We start from the raw sequence: 13676 nt of genomic DNA, 5'->3' as shown, positions 1-13676 counted from the left end.
GTGTGTGTGTGTGTGTGTGTGTGTGTGTGTGTGTGTGTGTGTGTGTGTGTGTGTGTGTGTGTGTGAATGAGGGAGTATTTTGGACTTGAACAGCTAAATTAAGATAAGACTATAAGATGTCGTTGAAAATAGCCGTTGATAACGATTATGAAAGTAAGGTATTGTTAGAATTTGTGGTGTTGAAGTTAGCGAAGCCGTGGGGAGGTCACTGAGGTTACAGGGTCAGTCCACCCAAAACACAGACACACGTACAGTATTTTCTAACCTCTAGTAGTATTAAGCCAGGCGGATAGTTTCAGATGTACATATATGTTGTGGTTTGATCCCCTGAAATCACTGCTGCCACCTCAAGTACAAAGAAGATATAGCATTTGAAATGGCTTTTGAAAAATTCAACAGCTGTGCCAGCTTGTCTATCTAGAAACATTGTTCCGGTTAATCGGATAATCCACAAACCCCTAAATGAATGGTTTTCACTGTGAAAACAGAAGACAACAACATCTATGCATCAATTATTTTAACACAACCTCCATCGTGGAATCTAAATCTGAAAACTTCCTGCATGGCCTTGGCAAAAAATCTTAATTTAAGGTCCCCTTACGTGCTTATGTTTTTTAACCACATCTCAGAGTTTTCCTCAGCAGGTGGAGTTCGCTCAGTTGAGTCTAGGATCACCTTGGTGGTGGTAAACAGACTGCTCAGCCCACTTGCACACAGTGGCATTGAACCAGACCTGAGGGCGCCAAAACACCCTGAGAAAGATCATAATCTGAAAATCATTGGAAGCAAGGTCAGCCCAGCACCCCTCCCCCCACCACTGGTTTGATGCATCGCCACTTTGTGCAAACCAGGTATTGAACAGTTTGACATTCTTCCATCGTGAGATCTTTATTCAACTCAGAGAACTCTATCATTACTATTACTGAAGTGAGGATGGTGAGTCCAAAGGAAAAAGCTAGAAATTGGCCTTTTAGTTTTGATACACTCAATATTTTATGATTTGGGTGAACTGACAATTTATGTATGCAGGCAATAAATTACTTTGTTAGGGTAACAGATGGTAATATGTTGAATATGTAATGTTGTACAATATGTAAAACACTATCTGTGCATTAAACCTGGAATAGCTCTTACAGAACAATATAAACCTATTTTTCATTTTTACAAAGCACTATATGTCCAAGGACAATATTAGACCTGATTTTTTGTTAATTTTTTTTTAGTTTGGGTTTTTTACCAATAACAAGTCAGTCTTCCAGTTGTTTGCTTCACTGACTGAATGAGACCTCCCCCAAGTCCCATAGAGGTATTTATGAAACAAACGAGAGAGGACAAAAAATCTTTTTACATTCCACTGTTCGTTTTTGTCTACTGGATGTGTGTGTGCATGTGTGAGTGTTGATATTTGAAATGAATTTGTGTGATTTTATTTACTGTGAGTCCCTCTGTGTCTGTATATATATCTGCACTGAGTTCTATTTTGCCAGGTTATTACAGAACAACATTGTTTACCGTTTTTATTCTGTATGAAACAAACCAGATGTACAAAGAATTTTTTTTTTCACTTCTTTAAGAATCACTGCACTTGTTGACGATGCTGGAACAAACCTCTCTTCCTAGCAGGGTTATCTTCCTGGTGTGTGGTTTAAAAGGACGTTTGGTTTGGGAGGGAGGCAAATCTGTTGTATATGAGCTGAAAAAGAAAAAAATGTCACAAACAAGCTTTACAACAGAAGAAACCTGTTTTCTTTGACCATCATTAATAATTGTTTAGTTCAGACAGAAGCAGCTACCAACATTTTTGTCCTGTCTGTCCTTCTGATCCAAGAAATGAAGGGTGGCACTATCACAGCTGACCCCCAAAACACCCCCGTCGTGCACACATGCTTTCTGGCACAAAGTGTTCTGTGTGTGCCTTATAAACCCTGCCACGCCTTGCTCCTCACCATATGTGCTCCCCCTCTCCAAGTGTCAGAGTGAGGGGGGGGACGGTGAGACAGGAGATAATCATCACCTCTTTGCATCACTGTTAGCTACGTCTCAGGTCAGAGCAGAGCATCAGAGCATCCCAAAATAACCAGGAACACAGTCACCTGTCTCTCCTGATGGCCCTGTGTGAGAAACAAGGCATTACATTCCAAAGGCTTAGTGAAAGTCACTTTAATCAATGCAACTTAAATATTGGTTAAATAACAGTCAGGGTTTGGTACATTTTAGTTTTATGAAATCAAGCTAAATTTTGGATGTCTACACCCTTCACTGGCCAAATACGGTTTAGGGCATTCTCTTGGGACACTGCTTGAGACAAAGAGAGGTTAACCAGCAACATTTTAATTTATATACTGTACAAATGATTGTGAAGTGTCCTGTATGAAAAAAAAAATGAAAAAAAATCATCAGTATTTGGGGTTGTTGATATCTGTCTGTCCTTGGTATCAACGCAGCCCCCTCTTTCTCTATGTAGTTACACATCTGTGGTGTGCACAATGTTAAATATCAACCATTTATTTTTTTGAAATCTGTACAGTGTATATAAAAATATAGATGTGTATATAAAAAAAAAGATACTTCTGGTATTGTTATGAGTTTTTCAGAAGCTTGTTTTTGTTATTTCTATTATATAACGACAAAAAGGTTTATTCTGTGTAGTTGGTTCAAGTCGAAGGCATAGGAGGGAGAAGTAATAAGATCCTTTACTTAACTAGAAGTACCATATGTTAATATAAAAAATACTTTTACAAGTAAAAGTCCTGCAATCAAAATCGTACTTAGAAAAAGTACAGACGTATCAATTATAACCAAGGGGTCTCGGCGAGAAACTAATTTTTGTAACGTAAACCTGTGATTTAATTTCAAACAATCCTTACCTGAAAGGTAACGAGTATCTACAGCTGTCAAGTAAATCTAGCGGGGTGAAAAGTACAATAACCTCGCTGAAATGTAGCAGAATGAAGTAAAACTGTAATCTAAAACCTTAAAGATCTGAGTATAAACTGGGAGACTTTAAGTGCAGTTTTCATCAAAGTAACTCATTTCACAGAGACGTGCTGCTAACTCACTGTCTCAGTTCAGTCTGATTTCAGGTGTTAATATCATAAAGTCCTTTTGTTGAAGTTTAATTGCAAATACATGGTTCAAGTGATAAAGCCACAGCTATTAGAGCACGAAACACACATTTACTCTCTATTTCCTACTCTCTTCAAGTTTGAGCGTAGATTATAAGGGTAATTAACATGGATCTTTCGAATTGGTGCTGATGACTAATTAAGGAAATTGCTTGCTGTGCCTCCTACCCTACATTTCACTGCTTCTTCAACACAACATAACCTCTAACAGAAAACAATATGTGCATGTTATGTTGAGAAAGTGTATGTATGTTTATTTTCCAGCCTATCTAACACATCTATCCCCTAAGTTAAACCTAGCAGATGTAGTAACTCTTACCAGTGGGAGCGGTTTCCGTTTGCGCCGCTCCTCCGCTCACGACTCTCCAGCAGACATGGGAAGACAGGATGAAGGCTGGAGATGCTGGAGGTGGAGAGAAGAAACAAGAGAACATGAGATGGAGTGAAATTCCAGGGGAGCAGAGGGAGACGGCAGGGCTGAGGATAAAACAGAGAGCCGTCACGACACAGGAAGCAGCAGTGGAGGATGACAGGAGCGCATGGCTACAGATAGGCACAGTGGGTGTGCGTGGGCAACACATGAACATACACTCAGAGCAATAAAGACATTATTTGTGCTGCCCTGCATGTGGGATCCACAGGTGGCATCCTTTTTTCTTGAGAGCAGGGATTTGTGACACCAGATAAACTTCAGATTTATCTATTGGAAAATGAATAGTGTTTAGTGCAGGACATTCCCACAGCCACAGTGACGGCTTAGATTTAAAGTGATTTATTTTATGCATTGAGATTAGTGGTGGAAGAAGTATCCACATCATTTACATATAAGTAAAAGTACCAATACAATAATTGAAATGACTACATTACAAGTAAAAGTCCTGCATTCAAATGCCTACTTAAATAAAAGTACATAAGTATTAGCAGCTAAGTGTACTTAAATGATCACATATGAAAGTATCCATTTTGAAAAAAGGCTTATTATACATTACATATTGTATACATAATATACAAAATGGTTGTGGCTGGTTGAGGTGGAGCAGGTTTTACTTCATATACAATAAGGTAGTGGTTCTAAACCTAGGGGGGAGGCCTCTTCCAAAGGGTCTCAAGACCAATCTAAGGGGTCGTGAGATGAATAATAGTAGAATAAAAGATAGGTTACAAGTTTGTATTCACCTTTTTGACTTTTCCCCTAATATTTGCTCTTTTTTTGTGAAATATTGGATACTTTTACCTCTTTGAGAAGGATGTGGTTCAATCTTGCATTGTATTTTATCATTGTGTCATATACTTTTAATGACAAATCTTAAACTAAAAAGAGGCTTGTAACTACAGTTGTCAAAATATGTAGTGTAAAACATATGTAGACTAAAAAGTACAATATTACCCTCTGAAATGTAGAGAAGTACAGGTAGAAAGTCACCGAAATGGAAATACAGTAACAGAAAAATGCACTTGAGTAAATGTACTCTCCACCGCTTATTAAGATATATGGAGAGACAGATGGCACAGGAGCAAAGAGCACACAGGGGGGAACCCCTCTGACATCACCGTAGTCTATTTTAGGACAAGCTAAGAACATAAACATTGAAGGTTGTGACACTTACTCAACATATGTTTCCTTTAAAAGTGACGAGAAAGAAAATGCACATCAACGTTTGTCTCATAGCTGTACGGTTGCCTTGTTTGTGCAACACCTAGGCAGTGGATCATGTGCACATTATGATTCTCTGGGCGTGCACGAGCAGGCTTGTCATCAGTTTTGAGATTCTGTGCACATCTCCTGGCCAGAGGGCATTTCCCTTCTGCTCTCAGTACAAGGTTCCACTGAACCAACATGACACACAGCCGGGCAAGAAACTTCCCCCACAGCCAGCACACAGTGATCCAGTGGTGGAGGAGAGAATTATAACCTTGTTTACACGGCTTTTAGAAAAAAATATATGTGCTTTAATTTAAAAAAATCACCTTAACAGAAAATGTCAGCGGTGCTTTGCTTCATAAAAGCTGTAATAAAAACCCACTGTATATTCCACAGCTAACATCCTTTTCATCCCTAAATGCAGTAGCGTAGTTACAGTCGGGTTATTTTTTGTTGATGTTTTTTTACTCTCTGCATAAAGGCTGAAAGGATTCCTACAAATATGGCAACGATGGACTGATGTTTTCACATTTTATCCTGCATGAATGATAAGGAATGTGAGACATGTGTGTTTTGCAGGTGACCCATTTGCCACAAAGATACCAAGATCAGCAGGTGTTTCAGTTTGACCGTCACTGAAAGCAAGGTGATATGCTTCCACCATGTGTTCATGTACCGATACTGCAGGCAACCTTCATTATGCAACAAATACCAACCATCAGTATGATATTTAACCCTCTGGTATGTGAAAATAGTAATAGAAGAAGAAGACAGTCATCACCATTTATTAAATAACCCATAATGTCTGTGATAGGTACAGTCAAATCATTGAACACAACCATGACAATTCAACAAGCTACACTCATGTGTGAGTCTGTGTGTTTAACTATCTCGTATACAAACAGATTGTCAACTTGTCTCCATCTTTCAAAGCTGACTCACTCAGTACGCATCTCACACATTCATCAGTTTTAATGTACAGTCTTGAATCAAACATTTACAATTCACTTAATGTTAATATATTCAGAGCACCTTGCTAATATTGTGTTGCATCAACTTGCGATCGATCCAACTTCCCTCTGCTTCCACGAATGTTCTTCCCCCTTTAATGACTGACTGGAGTTGGAAGAGGAAATATAGAGGATGGAGGCTTCCGTGACGAGAATATTTCACGGAGAGGTGTATAGTACTGGAGAGTAAAGTCTTCGAGATATTTTTCCAGGCCACAATATTTTGTTCATTCTGCTGAGAATCACTGAAAAAAAACACAGCTGGCTCTGGAGATTTTTTTCTGGTGGGTTATGACACTGATATTTCACCTTGTGCCCCCACCCAAAATGAGTCTATGAGAAGGTCCAAAGGGCCATGGACCTCACTGGCCTTCCTTTTCCAGGTACTCCAAGCTGGGTGCATCTAACCTCTGTTCTTGGTTGCGGTTCTTTGTGAACTCCTTCAGCATATCCATGATCTCTCCTTGGTAAACGTCAGGGGTGGGCTGGGCTTCTGTAAGCACAGAGAGAACAGGTTTAACTATGACATATGGCTGAGGAACAAGAGCACACAGAGGGGAGCCCTTCTGACATCACCGTAATCTATTTTAGGACCAGCTGAGAACATAAAACTGAAAGGCTGATTCAACATGATCCTTTACTCCGGATGATGATAAGAAAAAAACTCCTCCTGAACATTTGTGTTTGTTTCATATTGTAGTAATAAGAAAGCAGAATTATGATTCTTGATTCCAAGGTCTCATCTGGTCATTTGAATGCCTCGTACGGGGCTCATTCCCAGTTTCTCAGTGGTCAAAAATCTTCTGTTTATTAATTCAAGATGGAAAGTATTTCAGCGAATAATTTAAGAGTATAAAATGATTCATGCAGAATTGGTTTCAGAGAAGTCAGCCCGCCTGCGACATTTTTTGTTTGGTTTTTCGAGAGCGGCGTTGCCAATTGGACGTGTTGACTATATTCTCACACTGATTCTGTTGTTTGGCTGTTCTGCACAACAAAACAGACACATAATTGACTCAAATTAGAGACAATCTCATGAATAAAGTGGTTAGTTATACTGGGACAGTGAATGAGCTCCCAGGATGAAGTCCGAGCCAAAAGGAGCGGTGAAAAAACAGCAACAGAATCGATGTTTGTTTGTAAGCAGAGCAGTGATTTCATTATTTCGGCATCATCAGCCATGAATGATTACCAGTTTAAAAAAAAAAGAAGAAAAAAAAAAAAAGGCATTTTATCACTATTATACCCACTGGAGTCTTCGACACTTTGTTGTGTTGCAGACTGAATTTAAAAGGAGCAAGTCTGATTTCTTTGTCGCTGTTAACACAAAACCCTTAAGTGACAACAGCAAATATTTACACTGGAAATAGTTTTCACCTCGTGAGTCTGCATCTGTGTGTCATCATGGTGATCCTGGAGACAGGAAACTAATACAGACATGGTTTTAAACACTTTGCCAGATGTTTATATTTCTGTCTGTCTGTGGACAGAATGTGTCCACTGCAACGTCACAACCGTGCAAAATGCAGTCACAGCAATAATCAAAATCAAAATGAAGGTTGACTTCGAAGACGGGTGTAATCCAAACAAGGGTGCCAGAAGTAGGGCGGTAGAAAGCGGCCATTGCCCCCCCTTTACGCCCCGGGCCAGATTTTATTCCATCGCTCCCATCGGTCTCTAGTTGTTATTGCAATTTGTGTAAACATTAATATTGCAAAGGCGAAATGTTTTGTCATTAAATATTAACGTGTTTTGTGCTGATAATCTAAAGTATATCCAAGTTCCATTCAGTGTCTGAAATCTGTTTCCAGCTCTCTATCGAATGATTCTTATGCATCAGCTCTACTGTACTGAATGAGAGGCAACGTCAAACCTGTGAGAAGAAACTATTAGGTATCCCTATAAAGGTATTCTCTCACCTGTTGCCCAGTAGTAGATGTCCCAGTCATTGCTTGGTTCATTAATCAGTCTGTCATACTGATAGAGCTGCTTCTCATTCATTGTGTTCAGGTAACGCTTTGCAAAAAGGCTGGAAGAGAAGAATTCATTTGAGTCTTTCCTGAAAAATGGAAAGTCATTGTTGCTGGTAATTATCTGAGCGGCTGGTGAATGGACTGCTCACTGGGAACTTCTTTTTGTGTTCCTTATCGTTGCATTACTGCCGCGTTCTGGTTTGATCCTCGTCAATGTCAGTCATCAGTCATCTTCTGCTCTCCCCACTAATAACCCTAATCTCTGTACCGTCTGTCTACTGTGGAGTTCCTACAAGATATGAATACGTGTTTTCCTATCCCTGCCTCCGGACACTGCTCACAATGACCAGTGGGATGTTTTTCTATGAGGAAAAGTGTGCTTTTATGATCACTATGAATGATTATCATCATGCTTATTGTTGCCCTTGTTACCCTGCTCTTTTCAAATTGTTCACCCCTACTTCTCACCACCCTCACCCTATTCTACACTGTGAACTTAAATGACAAAGTGGGCAAAATGTAAAATATATTAAAAAGGTACAACTGACACTTGAAACCCACCTGCACTATACCAGTGCTCTAAAGTGTGTCACTAGTATGGCTGGATGACAGACAGATAAGTGAAAAACAGACCAACCTGAGCAGAATGCAGTTCTCCAACATGCCCCTCTTGCGACTCTCGTACAGCAGGCGTCGCTTCTTGATGTCAGTGGACTCGCCGGGCCTCTCATCCCAAGGGGGCAAGGGGATCTCAATCAGGTCTCCCCTGGTGTCATCTGGCGAATCTCCACGATAACCACGAGGCGGTACCAGCCCTGTGACTGCCGGTCTCCATGCTGCCTGGCACAAACCTGTCACCAGCTGACAGACAACAAAACACACAGGTTTGAGACAAATACTAGCACATTGTATTGTATGGTTTCATCACATTCATGTGATGGGTCAATTAATTCACTGTGTAATCAGTTCAACATCTTTTGAAGAAGGCGGTGATGTTGTAATCTTTGTCCTTGCTCTCATATTTATGTAACGAGGTGCATGTCTCAATGGGGCTTTATGTCGATTACATGGGAGGAAAGTGTGAGTCGCACTGAGACCAAATGATTTTATGTAGGGTTGTTTTTGTATTTCTGTATGAAGTATCTATATATGTATTTATCCAGCAATTTTCCTTAGATATGTTGGTATAATTGCCCCATTTACCTCTCTTGTGTGGTGTTCTTGTTCTTACTTCTCTCTGCCATCAAACTCTTAATACTTTGCATTTTCTTTTTGCTGTGTAGAAGAACGTGTTTTTTTGTTTGGGGCTTTTATTGTGCAAAGACAGCGCAATAAAGAAATATCAAGAAAAGGAGCTTCCGGTAATGATACATTTACAATGGTATCAATGTAACACACACGAGTAGGCTAACAAAATAAACCTTTTACATGCCTTCTAGTAGATTAAGAACCTGAAGTGTAGTTAGCCTAAATTTAAAATCAATAACGTCACACCGAAGCAGAGGTGAATTACGTAATGTCCCACGCTACCCTGTTGTACAACTGTTTACCCCGGGATTGTACCACTGTCCTCCAGCAGGACACAGTTAACATTAATACTACAATATCAACAATCTAAGCTGGTTATTACATTTCGCTTAATATTGTTTTCATATTTTTAATTAGCGTTAGATCTTTCAAATGTCCTCGAGTGAATTAGCAACACATCTACAAATAAGTGTAACGTTTATTAGATAACTCACCCTTTTCGCAACAACAGAAGAGAGCATTTTAACCGTCGTTCTTGTAACGTTGAGAGACTTCTTGGTGAACTGCTTCTCCGCCGTCAAAACGCTGCAGACATCTGAATGTCAGACACCAAACAGTACAATTACACAAGCAGGTTTCACGTTACAGCAGCACACGGACAACTATCGAGGGGGGACCGGATACGTCTCACACATGACGCCGTAGTGCTAAGGTAACCATCATGGTTGGCCATTTGAAAACATAATTGCCCCCAGCGTGGTAAATTTAAGGTTTGAAACCTAGTTTGTGTATATTCAGTATTTATTTTTCTTTGATAATCAATGTAATGATAATTTAAAGAGACGTGCAGCAGGAACCAAATGTTGTTTTCTGTTGGTAACCGGGGAAATATTCCTGACGCACTTCTGGTACTGAAAGATTAGCGTTAGCACACTAGCACTAGCATCATTAGCATTAGCTGATAAGAGAGCGAGCCTCCAGTAGGCTGAAACTATTTGTATTTAAGCTCATACATTAAAGACCCTGCATGTATTTTGAAAGTGCTCATTGAAATATCATTTATCGACTAATGTTCGCATGTCGTATTCTCGGTTTATTATCACATTTTGTCTCAGCTAACGTTAACGTAAGTTTATCATTTTTGTGCGGACTCGAGCTGGTTAACGTTAGCAACAAGGCGCAACGCTAACAACAAATCCCCGTATATTGAAAGTGCACCTGTTGTTAGCATGCACTGATCATTTGCTACGTGTGCATGTGCGAACTACACCAAAAACAAAACATACCTAACGAGCTGCAGTTTCATCAATTGGACCATCCTAGGCCCACGGGATGGCTGCTAGACCTGCAGCCGGACCAAGTACCTCCAAAACGGACTTCATTGATCTTTACAGTGACCTGAATCAAAACGAAGATGTGAGTCTGATCTTTTTTTGTAGAAGCAAATGCATCAGCGAGAGCAGCATATGAGTGCAACATTAGATTAGATTAGATAGTTGTCAGCACCTTGCTTTAGTGGAGTTAAAATATATATTTTTTGCATTTTAAATCCGTGTTAACTGATCACGCATGTTCAACGTCAGACTTTAACCCTCTTTTTGTGTGGGAGGACTATAGTTGGATGCACGCGCGTATTTGCAGTCAAAAATAAAACTACATTTCATTTTGTTTTTATTATTCAGGCGTCCATCGCCTCAGCTATCAGAATCAAGCCCATCTTCTTGTGATGCTGTATTGTGTGTTTTATTCACCAGAGTAGAAAATGCACTGAATCAAGTACCATTCTCGTAGCCTTTATGTTGTGCACAGATCCTTGTAGTTTAGGCAATTCGAGAAAATACAGAAACAATCCCATGTTACTCCACATTTCTTGCAGCTGCTGGAGAGCCTGGGGATTCGTATTTCCTCGGGCAGTGTATAGTTAATTTATGCTCTTTACATTGAGGATCGAGGTTCACAGAATAAAACATAATATGATATTGTTGCTTTTTTTCTATCACACACAGGATTTGGACAGAATTGCTGAAGCAAATGAACTTTATGATGCTGTCCTAACTGGCTCAGTCGATCAGGACAAGAAAGTCACTACAAATGTGGCTAACAAGACGCCACCTAAAGAGGAGGCTAAATCAACAACAGTGAAAATCCAACAAGGAAGACACTCTCTGAGGAGACTGTCTTTATATATTGGAAATTTCCCCTGGGTGAGTAGCACCCTCTCTGTGTTAATATTAATTACCCTTTTATTGTATTGTCCAATACCATTTCTGTTGATTTTTCCACATGGGTTTGCGGAGCAAAGAATACATGAAACAGAACGGAGAAATAAGTTCCCCTATCACAATCAAGAGCACAAGTAACTACCTATCCTCCTGTCATTTTCTCACCCTCAATTTCCCAAACCTGTGACTATCTCCAGTGGACATCTGATAAGGACATCACGTGCATGGCTCAAACATTGGGTGTGAAGGACATCAAAGAGATTAAATTTGCTGAGAACAAAATTAATGGCCAGTCAAGAGGGTGAGTGGTTGCAGATTTAATGTTTATAAAAACAAAATCAAAGGATTTCCTGTGAATATTTTTGACTTGGTGTTGGTAGCCATACATGTGTTGTTTCGTCTTCTGTGTTTCACAGCTTTGCTGAAGTGGTGGTAACCTCAGAAGAGTCATTGAAAATATTGTTGGAAAAAATACCCCAATGTGAGCTCAATGGGGATAAGGTAGACTGTCGCTTTGCAACTCGCCAGAACCTCGGTGTGTTTGAGGACATAGCAAATAAACGTAAGATCACCACAAATCTTGAAAACACTATTGAGTTTACATTATATTGCAACATGTCAGTATTACTGTCATTTCTCACAAAAACACTGTGTTCTCTGTAGGTATACCCCTGCGTATTAATTCCAGAGATCCTAAGGAGTCCGATTTTTCGGATAGGATTCCCTCTTTATTATCACAGGAGCCCAGTCACCCCCCTTTACCTCCACTTTTTCCATCACATCCACTTATAAACAGGTTTCCCCCATTACCCAACGCTTACCATAGTCATCCACCTCCTCCTTTCCCACACATGCCGCCAAACATCCCTCCACCCATGCCACCGCCTTTGTTCCCTCCTCATCCAATCCATGTTCCCAGCCAACCAGCTCCCAGTCTGCATGTAAATCCGGCATTCTTCCCCCCGGCACAAGACGGGCACAGCAGCCAAGCTTACAGCCAACAAAAGTGAGAGCATACACTGTTTTTATATTTAAAGCTATTGCAAACCATGAACCGTGATATGTTTGGTTTCACAATTAGATAAGATGATGATGTTGCTGTGGAAAGTGAATCTTTACGTAGCACAAAGACCAGCATGATAAAGCATATGGAACATATTCAGGATAATACAACACATTGAGATTCAGCATCTTTTGTCATAGCGATTATGAAAATATCTTTTTATGGCAAAAGTTATTTTTTTTTAGTAACAACAATCTGTGCTTTTCTTTCAGACAAACACCTCGAAATACAGATAGAGATTTTGAAGAGCTGATGAACAGAAATAAAGCTGTCGCAAGCAGCGCCATCAGCAAGGCTGTGTCTGGAGCAACAGCTGGTAAGTACAGCTCATCACATTCTGTGGAGTAGAAGAAACATCAGAACTTATTTGGCTGTGTGGAAAAATGACTGGTCCCTACCAATTACTGATGAACATATGGAAACCCTCTTACAATATAGTTTATAATGATAAAACAGTACTCGGACCCTTTAATCAAAGTTAGTGCCGTTCTCTGTCAGTTAATTTAAGTCTCTAAACATTTTTCTACAACATGCCATATTCATGACTAAATAAGCAACAATCAAAACTTTAAAAAGGAAATAGTTAACCTTTGTTATTCATAAGAGTTTAAGACTCTTAAACTCAGCTAATCCACTTCATCAGTACTGTGTGCGGTTGTGGTTTGATCAGATGTGATTGACAGCGGCCTGGCAACACAAACAAACCACATGTAAATACATGACATCACTGTTTTCCAACAAAAACCCTGCCCACTTCAAACAAATGAGAAGAGAGAGGGGAAAATGTACGACTCCATCACTCAGAATAAAAAGCTGACTTAAAAAAAAAAAAGTAGTTTTTCAGTTTTCGACATTTATTCCACTTCCTCCCTGCAGTTGCTCTCTAGATCATTCAGACTGGAACATCTTTGAGTTTTCTTATTGTACATGTTGATATTCAGTGGGGCTCAAGGCCAAGCTCTCTCTATTTGTTCTTCAATCCTATTTTCCAATTCCTGTCACAGAGAAGCATCAGTGTAACAAAATATTAAAACCAACATCAACCGAAATGGGTTTCCAGTCTTCCTGTAGCATGGAGTTATGTGGAGGGTAAATGTCGTCTATTTTAAAAGTTATTTTAGTAACCCTAACCCAAAGAGTGTTGAAGTGCTTCACTACTTTACTGTCTCTAATATCTCACTTCTCCAATTGCTCATTCAGGAGACTTGCGGGTTGCCATGGAGACTCTATTAACGGCCATCGCCATCATTAAGCAGTCCAGAGTGTTCGGGGATGAACGCTGCCAAGCCCTGGTCACCTCCCTCAAGGACTGTCTAGTCTCTATCCAGGGCAACTATGGCTACAGGTGTGTGTGTGTGTGTGTGTGTGTGTGTGTGTGTGTGTGTGTGTGTGT

At 39.9% G+C, this 13676-nt stretch overlaps 2 protein-coding genes across 5 annotated transcripts in view; one reads left to right on the top strand and one right to left on the bottom strand.

The window, feature by feature from the left end:
* Window positions 1-5536: 5536 nt before the first annotated feature.
* On the bottom strand, window positions 5537-10383 carry sdhaf2 (succinate dehydrogenase complex assembly factor 2). 2 transcript variants are annotated; one of them, XM_031846647.1, is made up of 5 exons: window positions 10285-10383; window positions 9493-9593; window positions 8388-8611; window positions 7697-7806; window positions 5537-6270 (listed from the first exon to the last, which is right to left on the bottom strand). In XM_031846647.1, exons 2-5 carry the CDS (start codon window positions 9517-9519, stop codon window positions 6140-6142), a joined length of 492 nt encoding a protein of 163 aa, XP_031702507.1. In that variant the 5' UTR covers window positions 9520-9593; window positions 10285-10383; the 3' UTR covers window positions 5537-6139. The 2 variants fall into 2 exon arrangements, with proteins under 2 accessions (XP_031702507.1, XP_031702506.1); XM_031846646.1 differs by lacking the exon at window positions 10285-10383 and having other exon boundaries at window positions 9493-9726.
* Window positions 9652-13676, top strand: part of LOC116383084 (cleavage and polyadenylation specificity factor subunit 7-like) — a 6094-nt gene continuing 2069 nt past the window's right edge. Inside the window, exons 1-8 of one of the 3 annotated variants that reach the window (XM_031846643.1) lie at window positions 9652-9710; window positions 10322-10414; window positions 11005-11202; window positions 11418-11521; window positions 11637-11782; window positions 11884-12226; window positions 12496-12599; window positions 13484-13628. In XM_031846643.1, the coding sequence (XP_031702503.1) occupies window positions 10331-10414; window positions 11005-11202; window positions 11418-11521; window positions 11637-11782; window positions 11884-12226; window positions 12496-12599; window positions 13484-13628 (1124 nt within the window). In that variant the 5' untranslated portion in view covers window positions 9652-9710; window positions 10322-10330. The other 2 variants (XM_031846645.1, XM_031846642.1) reach the window with 2 other exon arrangements.

This window comes from Anarrhichthys ocellatus, unplaced genomic scaffold (assembly GCF_004355925.1).
Source record: "Anarrhichthys ocellatus isolate YVR2014 unplaced genomic scaffold, GSC_Weel_1.0 scaffold6, whole genome shotgun sequence".
NCBI lineage: Eukaryota > Metazoa > Chordata > Actinopteri > Perciformes > Anarhichadidae > Anarrhichthys > Anarrhichthys ocellatus.
Note: the sequence above shows the minus strand (reverse complement) of the source record. Positions and strands in the feature narration are given on the sequence as shown.